Source organism: Gossypium hirsutum, chromosome A03, assembly GCF_007990345.1.
Source record: "Gossypium hirsutum isolate 1008001.06 chromosome A03, Gossypium_hirsutum_v2.1, whole genome shotgun sequence".
NCBI classification, from domain to species: domain Eukaryota; kingdom Viridiplantae; phylum Streptophyta; class Magnoliopsida; order Malvales; family Malvaceae; genus Gossypium; species Gossypium hirsutum.
Window position 1 is genome coordinate 112,160,533 of NC_053426.1, and position 16,264 is coordinate 112,176,796.

The following is a 16,264-nucleotide window of genomic DNA, read 5'->3' on the forward strand; positions in this document are numbered from 1 at the left end:
AGATCTTGTCTGGTCCCTCCATCCATGTCTGCAAATTGCAGTTTTACTTTTAGATAACGTTTAATTGCAAAACTGGTCCCTACATTATACCTTTTTCACTTACGTGCCTATAGTTTTTTTGGTAAAAGGTGGTACCTAAAGTATCAACTTTGTCGTATTTTTTTCCAAGAAAAGCGTATACTATTGATCGGTATTTTGAAAGTAAAATGAGATGAAATTGATGGTTTAGCACCATTTTTTACAAAAAAAAAAGAAATCTATAAGTACCTAGTTGAGAAAAATGATATAGATGGAGGACCATTTTGTATTTAATCCTTTTAAATAAACCACTCTCTCCACGTTTTTGTAACTTGCATATTGATTTTTTTAAGCTGAATTACAGATTGATTCGTATCCACAAAGAGCGGATAAAATATAAAGGCTAAATTATTGAAAGAACCTTGAACTAGTTTACTTTTGTTAAATAAGTCCCTTTACTTTTCGTTGAGCCAAATCAATCCCTTTATTATATAAAGGCTAAACTATTAAAAGAGTAGACAGAGTTTTTATTCTATCTTGATGAAAATTTAATTTAAGATATTAATTTTCAATTTTAAGTATTTTATATATTCATTATTCGAATCTCCTTTAGATTTAAATATTGGACAATCCATTCCCCATCCTCTCTTTACAAAAACCAAGGAAAAAAATAACGGTATTATTAATTAAAATTAAGTTTGTAAATCAATATTAAAATTTTGAACTCAAAAGATGAAAGATTAAAATTTAAAGTTTTGAAAAGTATAGGGACCTGAGAAAAAATAGACGTTTACGGGTAGTGCAGATGCAATAATGTGGTTAGCACATTGACAAGTTGCATTACATTCATAACAAGCTGTATTTTTTATTCTATTCGGTGGAATTTTTTTCAATTTTCCAAATAATTCATGATTTTTAAATTCGATTAAATTCTATTCTATTTTTTTCATATTATTTTTGGATTTATTTTTATTGTTTTTTTATTATTATTTAGTAAATTTTCAAAAAGAAAACCATAAATATTTCTAAACTAAAAACTTTTAATTACAGAAACTACATTTAATAAATTTTATATAAAAATTTAAGCTATTTTCATTTTCACCATTTTAATTATAAAATATTTATTTTTATATTGTAAAAAATAAAATTAATTATGAATTAAATAAAAATAGAATTCAGATTTTTCACATTTTGATTTTGGTCAAAAGCTTTACCTATTATTTTGTAGAATTGATTATAAATAAAAATTTGAAAAAAAATATTATATATTTTTTTAATAAAGTAGTTTTCAAATATATTTTTTATAAAATTTAATTGATTAAAATATTTAAAATAATTGAGGTGAAAGTTTCAAAAATTTGACCCAACTGTGACAGTTTTACCGAGACAGACGGTGTATAAGTAAACTACACTCTGATTGATCTAAAAAATTGATACACTAAGCAGCTTTTAGCTTCTCCGGTTTACAGTTGTTCGATTCTTCGTAGTGAAGTATGCCGGTAGGAGAAAGAAGGCGTTGCAAAGAGAGGAAAAACCGAGCCTAGAAAACGGAAAAAAGGAAGTCAGGGTTAAGTCAGTCCGAGTACCGTATCGTATGCATCATTGAGAACTGAGGATATTGATTTTTACCCATTGAAATCCTAGGAGTACATACCAGCAACCCGGCAAACCGTATCCTCCGCTGCTTACCAGCTGATACCAAGAAAAACATTAGAAATTTCCAAATATGCAGAACGGAGGGTACGGAGATATTACCAGTAGTACAACGGCACCCAACGAGAAGCATCCGCTCATTGATAAGCTTACAAATTTAAGGTCTCGTCCTGCCTGCAAATGAACAGATACTATGATATCGTAATATGATCTAGAATATAGTCGCCATTAACATTATATATACGGCGAACTTCTAGCCAAAGACTTATTTTCCGAACATACCAACAATGTTCCCTCAAGGCTATGAGTAGCCGGTGTCACGGCTAGCGCGACAAAATACGGTGCCAACACTTTGTGCATCTGCAATTAAAAGCATTTCTTCTTTTCAACTAAACGTTCTTGTATTCGAAGTAACAAAGAGTAGAGACAAAGTAATACCTCTCGGGATCAGTCCTTTCTTGGGACACATAGGAAAAATGAAAAGAATATAAAGAATGTTGTAAACTAGAAAAATGCAAGGACTAACCTCGTGTATGACCTTCCCATCGGATGTGAAGATATTGGGAAACAACCAAGGAACTGATGTTCCAACTATACCCAATAGCAGTCCGAGGCTAGCTCCAATGATGGCAAGTGATTTTAGCAGCATTCGAGCCTAGTGAATGTTATAAAGTTGGTTATTATCGAGCAAACAAAACTCACAACGGAAGCTGCATTCCACACATTCGTGATTGAATGAAAATCTATAACCACCGTATAAAGATATGGATAATTCACTAAACGAAAACCGGAATCCCATACCTTTGGTAAATTTTTGTTGATACCATAAAGCAATTCCGGCATAAATGACTGTGCGGTTTGGGATAAAGGCTCACCCCATACGGTGCACATACAATAGGTTTGGATCATGACCTAGAGTGAAGCACAGACTAGTAATATTAAGACCGATATGTTTTAACATCGGAAAGCAAAAAGAAATCAAAGCTAATAGAGAGTGTTCAGGAACCTGATGAGCGGCCCCCGTGTGTGTGCCCATATTTGTCACGAAATAGATAATGAGTGCGTAGAAAGCTACCTAAATAAATAAATAAATAAATAATCAAATTCGAGTATATAAAGCTTTAAAATAAAATGCATCCAAACCTTTGCCATCAGCATTATGAACACCGGGGCAGCAAGTCCGAAAATCGTTTGAAGGTCATCGAGGGACGGAATGGAGATGGTATATGCATTATATCCTTTCTTGTTTAAAGAGGTGATCATCATGTAACCAGCAACAACCTGGGAAGTTGACTTGGTTAGCAAGCAACGAGATTCAAGTTTCGAGCAATTCGAAACTAGAAGTTCGAGAAAGAATCTACAAGCACATAAAGGGTACAATAATGATGATTAAATTATGAAATGTAAACGCCGAAATGTTCAATGAATATACTTGTGACACCATTGTTGCCCAAGCAGCACCAGCTATGCCGTAGCCTAAGAAGCTGCAGAGTACTATATCCCCAATTCCGTTTACAGCACTAGCAACAGCCAAGGCCTTTAAAGGTCCCCAAGAATCTTTCATGCCGAGACTGTGTGACAAAAAATGAGAAATCGGAGTATAAAATACACGTATAAAAAATCTGAACACGAGCAAAAGATGCCATTGTAGAAACTTAGTAACAGCATAATACGATTGCAAATTAGTCTACCTTGCACTTTGAGCAACCCATCCAACAAGAACTGCAGGCCATGCCAAACCACGAATCTATCACCGGAAAAGATTTAAATGCGGTTAAGACTGAAGGAAATACGAGAAGAATTAAGCAACAGAGCAGACGATTCATAAACTGCCACAAATGATTAACAACAAGAAACATATAGCTGAATGCTTGGCAATGTTTTATAGAACAAGAACTTATGAAAACGAACCTGAACATACGTGTTTGCTGCTGGTACAATATGAGCATTATTCGGCCCCGTAAAAGCTGGAGATAAAAGCATGAGAAATTAAACAGCCAATTGGAACTCATTGAAGATCATTGTTAGCAAGAACGAAACAAAGCAAGCTGAATATCAAAAAATGGCTAAACCGGAACATCGAAACACGTAGGAGAAAACAAGCATAAGGCATGAGGCTATGCTGATTACCTGCTAGTGCCCATGAACCAAAAAGTTTAGTAAAGAAAAGCATGAATAAGCCACCAGTCAAACCAACAAAAAGTAAGACAGAAATCTGGTGCTGCACTTCATTTTTATCCTGCACCATGGAGTCTAGTTCAATACCAATATATATGTATATATATAGGATAAAAGTATCATGAAGGGTACTAAACTAGGAGTCAAATTGAATTTTGACTTCTTTACTAAAAAAAAGACAAATTAGTCCATGTATATTAAACTAAAGAGCAAACTAGTCATTATGTTAAAAATTTCATCGCTTTTTGCTGTTAAAAATTGATCTTTATACGTCAACATGAGATACACGTGGCATGCCACATGTCATTCTCTGATTATTCTGCCAGCTAACTCAGTTTTTAACAATACAAATAGATAAAATTTTTAACTTAAACTACTAATTTACTCTTTCATCTAACGCATAGAAATTAATTTACCCATTTTTTGAAGTAAAAGGAACAAAATACAATCTAACAACTAAGTGTTACATGGTAGCTTAGCTATAGAACAGAGGAAGATCATAAGCTATATCAGTTGCATAAATGGCAAAATCAACACAAGAACAACAGAAGATAAAACAAACACTCCAAAATACATGACAGAGCTGCAAATAGCTTGGTCATACACGCACACGCGCACATATATATATATATAAAAATGCAACTATTTATCAGGTGAAAACACTCACCTCTCTAGCAAGAGAAGTGGCAACCATATTGGAAGTAGCGACAGAAAGGAACATAAATACATAACTCATATAATCACATAGAACTGTTCCAGGCCCTGTAAAACTCCCAAACAACAACGATAAAAAAAACCCAATTCATCAGCTAACAGTCAAGTGAGAAATGAATACCCAAATGAAAGGAAAAAAGAAGGGTTTTTACCTAAAGCAGCAAGCTCAATGGAGCTTCCTTGACCAATAACCGCAGTATCAATTAAGCTCATCAATGGCCCACAAATCCAAAGACCAGTTGCAGGTCCCGTAAACATCGCTATCTCCTTAATTTGTCTCCATAAACTTTGGGTTCCCAACATTTTATCATCTTCTCCTTCATTTACTCGGTCGCACAACGAAAACCCACCATTTTGTGTTGTGATTTCAGTGTCGAGATGGGATAGTTCATGGCTAGAAACAATGCAGTTCTTGATGAAACGATGGACTTTAGAAGGGAAACGAGGGAAACCGAGATGTGGCAATGGCGGTTTGGTGGAAAACGTTGAAGAGTAGCGAAAATACAATGGTTTAAGGTTTGGGTTTTTCAATGGAGGATAAAAGAGAGGTGTAGCTTGCATATTTTTCTCAGCTAAAATGGAGTAGCAGAGAGTTCCGGCGTTGGGACAAAGAAAGAACAGTTGAAAAAGCTTTGTGTTGTGGTTGTTGGGGTGACTCCTTTTATTTTCTTTTTATTGCAATTTGGCCCAACAGAGATCCCCCAGTTTTTGGAACAATCTTGGAATCTACCAATGGTACCTCTTTTCATGACTTTGATGTAGAGACTGTTAAAGATCATGGTCTCTCTTTCCATATCTGGAAATTGCAGTTTTACCTATAAACAGACCTCTGCTTGTTTTGGTAAGTATTGTTTTATTAGATTAGTTTATATATTTTTATTTTAAAATTGGATTTAAAAATGTAAGTTAATTATTATTAATATTAATAAAATTTTTCATGTTAACTAAAATAAAAGTGAGTTTTTTTTTTTAAGTTACACTGATGAACTTAATATATATTTTGACAATATTAACCATTAAATTTAAATTTTAAAATTTTAAAAATAAATTAAATTTCAAAATGTGCATTAAAAAGTTGGTATAAATGTATTTGGATGTTAAATTAAAACTTATTTAGCAAAAAATATTAAGTGTAGTAGAGGACACAAAAATTAGTATTAATTCTGGAGAGTGCACACTAAAATTAGTATTAAAATTTACATACATATAATTGATTGAACCTTAATTTAGTTGACACCGTTGCGAGTGCAACAATTAGGAATCTTTAATTTAAGGATTTAAAAAATTATAAATAGCAGTAAGAATTGAATAAAAAAATAATTTACATACATAAATATAGGTGCAGTCCTTAATCTTCCAACTATGATTTGCTGTGGAAGAATGTCAAAATACATCAATGGCATGGCGGATTCCGAAATTAAGATGCTTTCATATCCTTCAATTCGAATCGTGTCAAGTCTTCGGAATACAGTATGCCGTTCGGAGAAAGAAGACGTTGAAGGGAAAGGAAAAACCGAGCCTGAAAAAAGTTCGAATCTTCAACATTTGAATCATCTGAAACAGGTGGCCTTAATACAAAATCTAAGAGAGGTTTAGTCTTTTTACCCATTGGAACCCCATAAGTGCAAACCAGCAGCTCGCCAAGCCACATCCAGTAGAAGTCAAAAGCTGGTAACAAATTAAAGTTAGCATAATTTTACTGCAAAATCTGATCAGCTTAGGTAAAAGTATCATGAAAGCCCGTGTACTATGAATTAGATCGCATTTTGTCCCTTCTCAAAAAATGGACAAATTAATCCCTATATGTTAGATCAAAGAGCGAATTGATTCTTCTGTTAAAAGTTTCATCTATTTCTACTATTAAAAACTGATCCCTGTATGTCAGCATGAGATCCGATTATTCCGTCAACCACGCTAGGTATTAACAGTACAAATAGATAAAAATTTTAACAGAAGGGACTAATTTACTTTTTGATCCAACACATAGGGACTAATTTACCCATTTTTTGCGTAGAGATGCAAAATGCAATCTAACTTGTAGTACAAGGGACTCCATGGTACTTTTACTAATCAGCTTATCAGATAAAGAGTGGTAGATAAGGAACAAGAAAACGGATCTCTACCGGTGGTATAAGCGCACCAAAGGCAAGGCATCCTGTCATTGACAAGCTAATAAATCGAAGATCTCGTCCAGCCTACAACAGCAAAATGGATTTGTAGCACGAGTTGTCATTGCTCGTGTATAGACAACTGGCAAACCGAGTTGATGTGATAAGAGATATTCAAATTTAAATTTAAAGAAACATACCAGCAAAGTGCCTTCAAGGCTGTGAGTGCTTGGGGTTATAGCTAATGCCAGAAAGTATGGTAATAGCACCTTGTGCATCTACAAGGACACAAAAATTAAAAAGATCCACATGCCATTGATGTATAAACCTCTTGGATTACATGTTCAAGAAAACATGAACTAACCTCCTGGATGACCTTTACATCGGGTGTAAAGATATTGGGAAAAAACCGAGGAACTGCCGTTCCAATAATCCCCAATACTAGTCCAAGTGTAGCGCCAATAGTGACAAGTGATTTTAGCAGCATTCTAGCCTGTTTGATATGACAATTCGAAACATGTTAGGGACATCCAATATGATGGTGTACTAAATAGGGAATGCGATATATTACCACTGCTGAGGCAGGGAAATTAAAGTTGAGGTCACGGACCTTTGGCAAACTTCGATTGACTCCATATATCAACTCAGGCATAAATGACTGTGCGGTTTGAGAGAGAGGCTTACCCCAAACAGTGCACATCGCGTATGTTTGAAGGAGGACCTGGTGTGAAAATGGTGTTACTGATTTTCAACAATGCAAGATAAAAGCAGACAAGTGACCAAAAATCACGACTGTGAGTAAATCTAACCTGATGAGCAGCAACAGTGTGTGTTCCCATGGATGTAGCGAAATATACGAGGACAGAATAGAAAATTACCTAAAAGAACATCAACAAGTCTCAGGTGAAAAGCATATGGTTATGAATACAGGATATTGGGTAAAAGTACCATTAAGGCCCTTATTCAAGGAGTCAAATTGCATTTTGCTTCTTCTATTAAAAAAAATACACAAATTAGTCTCTATATGTTAGATTAAAGAGCAAACTGATCCTTCTATTAAAAATTTCATCCATTTCTACAGTTGAAAGTTGGTCCTTGTACATCAGCATTAGGTACACATAGCATGCCACATGGAACTGTCAAGTTATTCAATTAGCCACACCAGTTTTTAATGACAGAAAATGATGAAATTTTTAACATAAAAGGACCGGTTTACTTTTTTATTTAATGTACAAGAACTAATTTTCCTTTTTCAGTAAAGAGGAAAAAATGCAATTTGACTCCTAATACAAGGACCTACATGGTACTTTTATCCAAGATATTGCTATGAGAATGTAAACCTTTGCCGTCAAAGTTACAAATACTGGACCAGCAATTGCTAGCACGCTCAGCAGCTCTTCAAATGTTGGAATGGAGATGGCAAATGCATTGTACCCTTTCTTGTTTAGAGCATCAATCATCATATAAGCTGCAACAACCTAAAACTTATGTCGGTAAGTGGATGTGCCAAAAAGTATTTTCCGGTCAATGAACAGCTGTATATATGGGAATTTTGGGTTCGTTCAGCACCTGTGAAACCATTGTTGCCCATGCCGCTCCAGCGATACCATAACCTAAAAACATGCACAAGGCAACATCACCAATACCATTTATGGCACTGGAAACAGCCAATGCTTTCAAAGGTCCCCAGGAATCTTTCATGCCAAGGCTGGGAGATAGAAAGAGAGTGTTAAGACTAACAAAAATGAAACGAAGCAACAAATATTCACAATCTTGGCAATTCAACAACATAAAATCCATCAGCAATCAAGCTAGAATAAATCCTACTAAACGGGTATGCTGATATATTTGTAAATGAACTAAAATATCTCTTTTAAAAATTAAGGCAGAATGTCAAATTTAGCCCTTTTCCTTTTTTGAGCTAAATTTTACCCTAAACCATTTCAAATTGTTGAATTTGATCATCAACTTTTCAAAAAGAGTCAAATTGTGTTTTTAACAGAAATGCTAACTAAAACATTAAATTTTTAAAATGGCAGCCCGCATGACAATACACGTGTACTTCATACTAATTTTTTGAGTTTTTATTATCTTTTTGTTTTTTATAATTTTTAAATTATTTATTGACGTGGCATGTAAGACAAATAGTATTATGTCAGTATGAAATATACATAAATTGTCACACAGATTGCCATGGCAACATCATTAAAAAATTAATTTTTTTAGTCAGCATTTCCACTAAAAAAGGTGATTTGACTTTTTGAAAAGTTAATAGTCAATTTTAGCTAAAAAAAAAAAGGGCCAAATTAACAGAATGGTGAGGGCTAAATTTTGGCACTATGCCTAAAAATAATTAATACGAAGATCATAAGTAACCCAATAGCTTCTTAATTAATATCCTTGGTTAGAGCTGGACAGTATAGCCTAGGAGTTTAGCTACTAGGGCTTCATTTCTGACAGATAAAAAATAAAATAGTGTGTATGCATCACATATTACAGTGTGCCAAAACACACAAGACAACAAGAACAATGCACATCAAATTCACTCAAACACAAAATTAAAAAGGAGGAGAAAATGAAATATATCGCACCTGGCACTTTGCGCCACCCATCCAACTAGAACTGCTGGCCATGCTAAACTTCTAATCTGCAAACAGAAAAGACTTTGTTTCAATTAGAACACAATAGGAATAATTGAGAATGACAACAAGAGAAGCTGTAAGAATAAGAATTAGACAAAGTTCAATTCCACTAGTTGCCGTGGAAGAATATCTAGCCATAGGAATGACTTAAAAACATTGGCAGTAATAGGATTCTAGTAGCAGATGTCACCCAACCAGATGCAAATACTAATGGCCTCAAGAAAGCAATTATACCTCCGGTAAAAATACCATGGAGGCCTCTGCACTAGGAGTTGGATAGCATTTTGTCCCCTATACTAAAAAATGGGCAAATTAGTCTCTATATATTAGATCAAAGAGCAAATTGATCCTTCTATTAAAAATTCCATCCATTTCTACTGTTAAAAACTGGTCCCTGTACGTCAACATGATGGATACGTGGCACGTCATGTATCACTATCCAGTTATTCCGTCAACCATATCAGTTTTGAACAGTACAAATGGATGAATTTTTTAACAAAAATGACCAATTTGCTCTTTGAACTAAAGTACAGGACTAATTTGCCTATTTTTTTAGTAGAAAGAGTAAAATGCAATCTAACTCCTAGTACAAGGGGCCTCCATGGTACTTTTACCTTATACCTCCGCTTCTCCATCACATGATAGATAAACACATGAACAGATAAAATCAGATATAACACTTCAAGTTCCAAGACCTATTAAAGATGGAGGACTTTTAGGGAGACACTTTAACCAGGTACATATAATTCTACATCCCATTAAATAGATATAACCTATAACAAAGAAAAGTAAGAAATCTTCAAAAGAATCGTGCTTCGTTATTCCAAAGAGCATTCTCTCAAATATCTCTGAACCATGAACAGTCATGAGGAAAGTAACGGAAATAGAACTGATTTAAAGAAGGTTTATGTGTATAAAAAGGAAGCCTACTAAGAACATCTGAAAGTTTAAATAGGAAAGAAACATAGAAGAAAATAAACCTGAACATATGTGTTTCCAGCAGGTACAAGATGTGCATTCTTGGGTCCAGAAAAAGCTGAAAGGGTCAAAAATGGCAGAAGGGGTTCATTTTTTATTGGGATTCTTTCTATCTATTCATAAGTTGAAACCATAGATGTGCCCACTCAACAAAATCAGTAAGCATCCTACATTTTCATAATCTGGAACCAAATAAAAAAGCTTTACCTGTTAATGCCCATGAACCAAAGAATCTAGTTAAGATAAGCATCAAAAAGCCACAAAACAACCCAATAAAAAGCAGGATAGATATCTGATGCTGAACTCCATTTTTATCCTGCAGCAACAAAGCATTGTTAATAGAGTTAAAGCCTAAAACACAGCCTTAAACACAGTGAAGCAAATAGAAACAGATTATTCAAAGTATCCAAATGCCAGAGTGTCCTTGAAAAGGAAGACCCAACGTATATCTCAGCTTGCAGAGTGATTAAATACAATGAAATAATCAGGTAAAAGTATGATGGAGGCCCCTATACTAGAATGCATTTTCCCCCTCCACTCAAAAAATGGGCAAATTAGTCCCTGTACATTAGTTCAAAGAGCAAATTGGTCCTTTCTTTTAAAAATTTAATTCATTTGTACTGTTAAAAATTGGTGTGGCTAACTTTATAACTAGATAATTATACACGGTGTGTCACGTGTATATCATGCTATATACACGCTAACATACAAGGCCATTTTTTTAGTAGTCCAGTATTGGGCCCTCCATGGTACTTTTACCGACAAAGCCATGCAATAATATTATATCAAGTTGCAGCATTTAAATGAACAATATGCAGAAAATCACGGTGCTATATAAATGATGATAAACTCCCAAGTTCCAACCCCATTCTTTGGTTAAATCAATCAACAATCATGTTAAGTCATAAATTTAATCCTTTATATTTATATAAGTTTACTAATCAAGTTTATGTTTACACTAACTCGGCTTTCAGATTGCATTACTGGTATTACAGATAAAAGCAATAACACGCGCAATAATGTTGAAGAAACTAACCCGTCTAGCAAGAGAAGTGGCCACCATATTGGAAGTGGCAATTGAAAGGAACATAAACATATAACCTGTATAATCACAAACAACCGTTGCTGGACCTGCCAACAATCCATCCAAATTCAATCATTCACTCAAAAAATTCTCCTTCAATAAATAAATAACCCAAAATTTAAAAAAAAAATCAGGGAATTCATTTATTTAATCACCTAAAGCTGCAAGCTCGATTGAGCTTCCCTGACCAATGACAGCAGTATCAATAAGACTCATCAAAGGCCCGCAAAGCCAAAGCCCAGTAGCCGGTCCAGTAAACATCACAATCTCTTTCATTTGATTCCATATGCTCTGATTTGCTAATCCCTCTCCCTTGATTTCCCGGCTAATTTCCACTTCTTCTTCTTCATTTTGTTCTTCGACTAAATCTTCATTTTCATAACTCAGCTCCTGGCCAGGGCTAATGCAGTGACGGCTAGGATTTTGAGGCGTCAAATTATGTGAAAAAGACAGTAAAAATGATCGGTGAAAAGGAAGGGATGAGAAAGTGGATCTTTTAGGGATTGAAGGAGAGAGTTTGAGATTAGGGTTTTGGAGATGAATGGAAGGAGGTTGAATTAATGTCTTACTGGTTAACATCATTCCCCCTTTTTTTGGGTTTAATTTAAGCGGAGAAACCCTAATTTAAAAAAAATTCTGAAAGATTTCAAAGGAAAAATGGAGGCAAATGACCAAAGATGATAAATAAAAATAAATTTTTATTGGAATGCTTTGAAGTGAACCACTGAAATTTGGACTTTCAAAGGTTTAGTTTCTTCAAATATATATTGTTTTTTAGATTCTCTGAAAATTCGCATGTATTTAGATTCTTTTTAGCGACGAATACACAAATTCTGTCACTAAAATTTAAAGTCGATATCGGCTGTTATCTCTGCTTGCACTCCTCATCATCTCAAGCAGGTAAGGTTTTCAAAATCGGATTGATATTAATCCATCATTTGATTAATTTGTTAATTTAATTGATTTATTTAATTTGATTAATTAAAAATTAAAAATATTAAAATTTTAGTTTAACTGTCTGATTCAATAATTTTTTTATAGATTATATTTATATGTATCAACAGGTTTAATGTCATTATTCGTACCAACACTTCAGTCGGTTTTCAGTTTAATCAATTTAATCAGTCGGTTCGATTCAAATAATCTTGATTAGATATTCAACATTTAACAAATTAATCACTCTTTAAAAAAATCGAAAAAATTTAATCTATATTAATTTTGAAAGAGAGCAACTAACCAAAATTAATCACGTTAATTAATACTTTTTATTAATTATACATAATTTGAATTGATATAATAATAAATTAAGCACACGATGCTTACATATTCTGTTAAGGAGAAATCGTAGGTGGTGTGTGCAGCAATGATTTACTCTTGTTAATGGTGTGATAGTTGTACAAACAACAACAACAACAAAAAAAAATAATTATGGATGGTTCAATAATCATATAAAAAAGGGGTAAATTGCAATCAATGTCATTAAATTATTAGTAAATTTACATTTTAGTCATTTAATTTTAAAAAGTAATATAATATTACTGAACTATTCAAAAATCTTCATTTAAGTCACTGATACGTTACAATATTGTAAAAGATTTAAAATTTTCAAGTGATGACATAATCAATAATAAAGTGTCACATCCTCATTTTTGAATAAAATTTAAATTTAGGGACTAAATTTAAAAAATTACTAATTTCGAGATTAATGTAAACCACAAAATGTCTAGCGATTGTATTAAAAAAATATAAATTCAAAGAATAAATATTGTTTAAAACTAAAAAGTAACCACAAGTTGATATTTCGTTGGCAGCTAAGACACGTCAGCGGCCAATATGTGTAATAATTGATGCTAGCCAACAAAGAATTAGACATTGACATTTGGATATTTCTATGCCAAACTTTTTTTTTTCTTTCTGGTCGGATTCTGATTGATCTTGAAAATCAGAATTCAAATCACATCGAGTAGAATATAAATATTATAAATTTCATGTTTCCTATTGGATGAATCATTTGTTTGTGTCAATTTATAAAATACAAATTCGAAAGTCAAAATATATTCTAAGTTTATTTTTATTTTCAGAAATTTAGACTCTTTACTTGTTTAATTAAAAAATTAAGTCCAATCATTATCGCTATTAAAATTTTTTTATTAAATTTATTAGCGTGACATTTTAAAATTAATATATATATATATGTTAGTTATATAACAATAAAAATAACATTGAAAATTTCTATATATTTTTTTCTTAATAACATTCATCTGAACTTTTCATTATAAAATATATTTTTTTGTTTGAATATTGTTCCTAAAAAATTTGACATTGGTATTTTGATTAAAATAGTTAACAATATTAAATATTTAGATTAATGCCGTTATAAAAGTAGAAAAATGAAATTATGTAAAATTAAGGTATATAGATTAAACTCTAAATTTTAACATAGTTTAAAGGTTAAAATTAAAGTTTGATCATCGTCTTATAATATATAAAAAAGAAGAAAGCAAGGCAAATCTAAAAGAAATAAAAAGTCACGTATACGTCTCTAAGGGACCAAAGGTGAAATTTAATCCTTTTTGTAAAATAGAAAAAGAAAGGAAGGAAGCACGGGTGAGAGGCCATGTGAAATTTAACCATATTAGAGGGACTAAATGTGAAATTTAACCATTTTTGTAAAAATAAAAAGTAAGATGATGAGAGAGCCACGTGTCCGCAAATGGAAGGTCTTTGGAGCCTTCCTTTTATATATATAGATAGGGGTTATACACATGGTGAGCAAAAAGAAAAATATGAAAATTCAAGGAAAATTCGCAACGTGATTTTTTGAATTATATTGGAACCATCCATCAAATTAAAAATTATTTTATAATTTATTTAAATAAATCAAACAAACTAATTAAATCGATAATGAATTAGTGATAAATTTAATTATTAATTCGATTTAAAAAACTTAACTTTTATGTTTGTTTTGAATGTAATCATAGAATATTGTTTTGCCAGGGGGTCACACATAGGTTTCAATCTAATTGGCAAGTAACTATCATCTATATATTTATTATAATATTATTTTCTAAAATATTTATTAAGTGTGACATTAATATATTTATTTACATAATATATGATTTTTCATTCTCTAATATTTTCATTAAACAAGTCAACATTTATTATTGACTAAACCGGTCAACGAAGATCTTTCATTAACAAAAAGTTCAATTTACATAATTTCGATCATAGATAAGTAAAGTAGGTGTGACTTTTTTCCATACAGCATTTTCAATTTTTTCTTCTAAAGAATGCTCTTTCGTTTAAACAATTTACTCACAAATAATTATCAACAAATGTTGTAGATCGAGAGATGAAAAAATCAATATTCTTTAAATCAAAATTCAAGTTTAAATCTCGTAAATGATTAAATCATAAAAGCATTCATTAATGATTAAATCTGAGCAATTTCTATTAATAAAAAGGCTCAATTTATTTTATTTTGAAGTTATGTCTAATTATCAAACATGTCATTGATCGAGTTACAAGAAATTCGTTTTTCCTTTTTTTTTTTTTGTAAAATTTTAAATTCAAATTCTGTAAATGAAAGAAAAACTCTGTTATTTGTTTAGGAATCTATATGACTCAATTTCAAATTTATTATAGATAAAAGTATAATAGAAATTATTATATTAAGTTAAATTAGATAAAATAGTTCTATATATTAAATTAAACATTGATCTAATATTTCTGTTAAAATTTTTATCCATTTACACCGTTAAAAACCAATTCTTATATATGTGATACATCACGGGTAATTGTCTAATAATTTTATCAATTAAGCTCATTTTTTTACAATAAAAACAAATAATACTCTTTAATCTAACTTCAAAATTAATTAATTTGTTTTTAATAAAAATAAAATACACTTTAATTCCTCCATTATATTTAAAAAAAAAACCTTCAATCAAACAGTCGACATGGCTGATCTTATATCAGATTGTTCGACAATTCCCAAGAAAATTATCATATGATTCATATCCATACAACAGATTATAGGAAAAAAACTCCACCGAACAATCAGGCCCACGAGATCCTTCCAGAGTAAATCTAATACCAATTTATTTAATTAAAAATAAGATTCATCAACGATTCAAGTGCAAAAAAAAAAAAACAATAAAAACGGAATCAAACGGATCACTGACCTCAATGTTTCTTTTTTTTTTTTCTACATTTCTGAAAAAGCTCAAGAAACATGGCTGCAATTGAAATTGCAGATCAGAAGCTTACATCATCATCATCGTCAACGGTGATCTTCGCCGTGATTAACAAATGGATACGAGTAGGTACCCTAGCTTGGGAAATTGTGGAGCATCCAAGCCAGTTTTATCTATTGTTGAAGCTCAAATTAACGGCGATGAAGGAAATCCCGTTATATCCACAGCAATGGCGTTTCTGCTTCTCCGTACTTTACTCTCTCACCAGTTTTGCTTTCGTTACTACGCTGATTCACTCTTATGAGCTTAAAAAATCTGTAAGTATTCTCTTCACTCACCGCTAAAATTTGTTATTCGTTTTTGGATAAATCAAAATTTAGTCCCTCGTGATTTTTAAATTTTTAAATTCTTTCACTCCACTTTAGTTTCAGATTTTCTTATCATTTTAATAAGTTTAGATATGATTTGAGGTAGTTGAGTTTGAGTCCGAAGATTATTAAGTTTGAGGTTGATAATTGACTCAAGATTAATCAAGCATATGTTTTTAACTTTGAGTTTGGCTCGAGATATAATTGAGTTATTCAAGCTCGATTAAGCTTGTTCATCAATTTTTGTACTCGAGCTTACACTCGGCTCTATAATTAAGCTTAAGATTAATAATACATATTAAGGACAATAATAAGATTCAATAAT

At 32.1% G+C, this 16,264-nt stretch overlaps 2 protein-coding genes and 1 long non-coding RNA gene across 5 annotated transcripts; all 3 read right to left on the reverse strand.

Moving 5' to 3' along the window:
* Positions 1 to 1,416: 1,416 nt before the first annotated feature.
* LOC107927854 (protein DETOXIFICATION 46, chloroplastic) lies at positions 1,417 to 5,358 on the reverse strand. 2 transcript variants are annotated; one of them, XM_016858980.2, is made up of 14 exons: positions 4,716 to 5,358; positions 4,517 to 4,611; positions 3,802 to 3,910; positions 3,583 to 3,638; positions 3,363 to 3,418; positions 3,104 to 3,242; positions 2,815 to 2,952; positions 2,678 to 2,746; positions 2,473 to 2,583; positions 2,198 to 2,326; positions 1,954 to 2,031; positions 1,774 to 1,845; positions 1,673 to 1,710; positions 1,417 to 1,558 (listed from the first exon to the last, which is right to left on the reverse strand). In XM_016858980.2, the coding sequence occupies exons 1-14, from the start codon at positions 5,122 to 5,124 to the stop codon at positions 1,468 to 1,470; spliced, it is 1,590 nt and encodes a 529-aa protein (XP_016714469.2). In that variant the 5' UTR covers positions 5,125 to 5,358; the 3' UTR covers positions 1,417 to 1,467. The 2 variants fall into 2 exon arrangements, with proteins under 2 accessions (XP_016714469.2, XP_016714468.2); XM_016858979.2 differs by having other exon boundaries at positions 1,648 to 1,710; positions 4,716 to 5,357.
* Positions 5,359 to 5,809: 451 nt separating this feature from the next.
* On the reverse strand, positions 5,810 to 12,303 carry LOC107927810 (protein DETOXIFICATION 46, chloroplastic). Of its 2 annotated transcripts, none has more exons than XM_016858934.2 (14): positions 11,531 to 12,303; positions 11,328 to 11,422; positions 10,499 to 10,607; positions 10,294 to 10,349; positions 9,263 to 9,318; positions 8,241 to 8,379; positions 8,012 to 8,149; positions 7,481 to 7,549; positions 7,282 to 7,392; positions 7,036 to 7,164; positions 6,872 to 6,949; positions 6,687 to 6,758; positions 6,169 to 6,231; positions 5,810 to 6,082 (listed from the first exon to the last, which is right to left on the reverse strand). In XM_016858934.2, exons 1-14 carry the CDS (start codon positions 11,955 to 11,957, stop codon positions 5,981 to 5,983), a joined length of 1,644 nt encoding a protein of 547 aa, XP_016714423.1. In that variant the 5' UTR covers positions 11,958 to 12,303; the 3' UTR covers positions 5,810 to 5,980. The 2 variants fall into 2 exon arrangements, with proteins under 2 accessions (XP_016714423.1, XP_016714422.1); XM_016858933.2 differs by having other exon boundaries at positions 7,243 to 7,392; positions 11,531 to 12,243.
* Positions 12,304 to 15,278: 2,975 nt separating this feature from the next.
* On the reverse strand, positions 15,279 to 16,109 carry LOC107927907 (uncharacterized). The gene is made up of 2 exons (XR_001692529.2): positions 15,560 to 16,109; positions 15,279 to 15,464 (listed from the first exon to the last, which is right to left on the reverse strand). It is a non-coding gene; the product is annotated as an uncharacterized lncRNA (long non-coding RNA).
* Between the last annotated feature and the right edge of the window lie 155 nt (positions 16,110 to 16,264).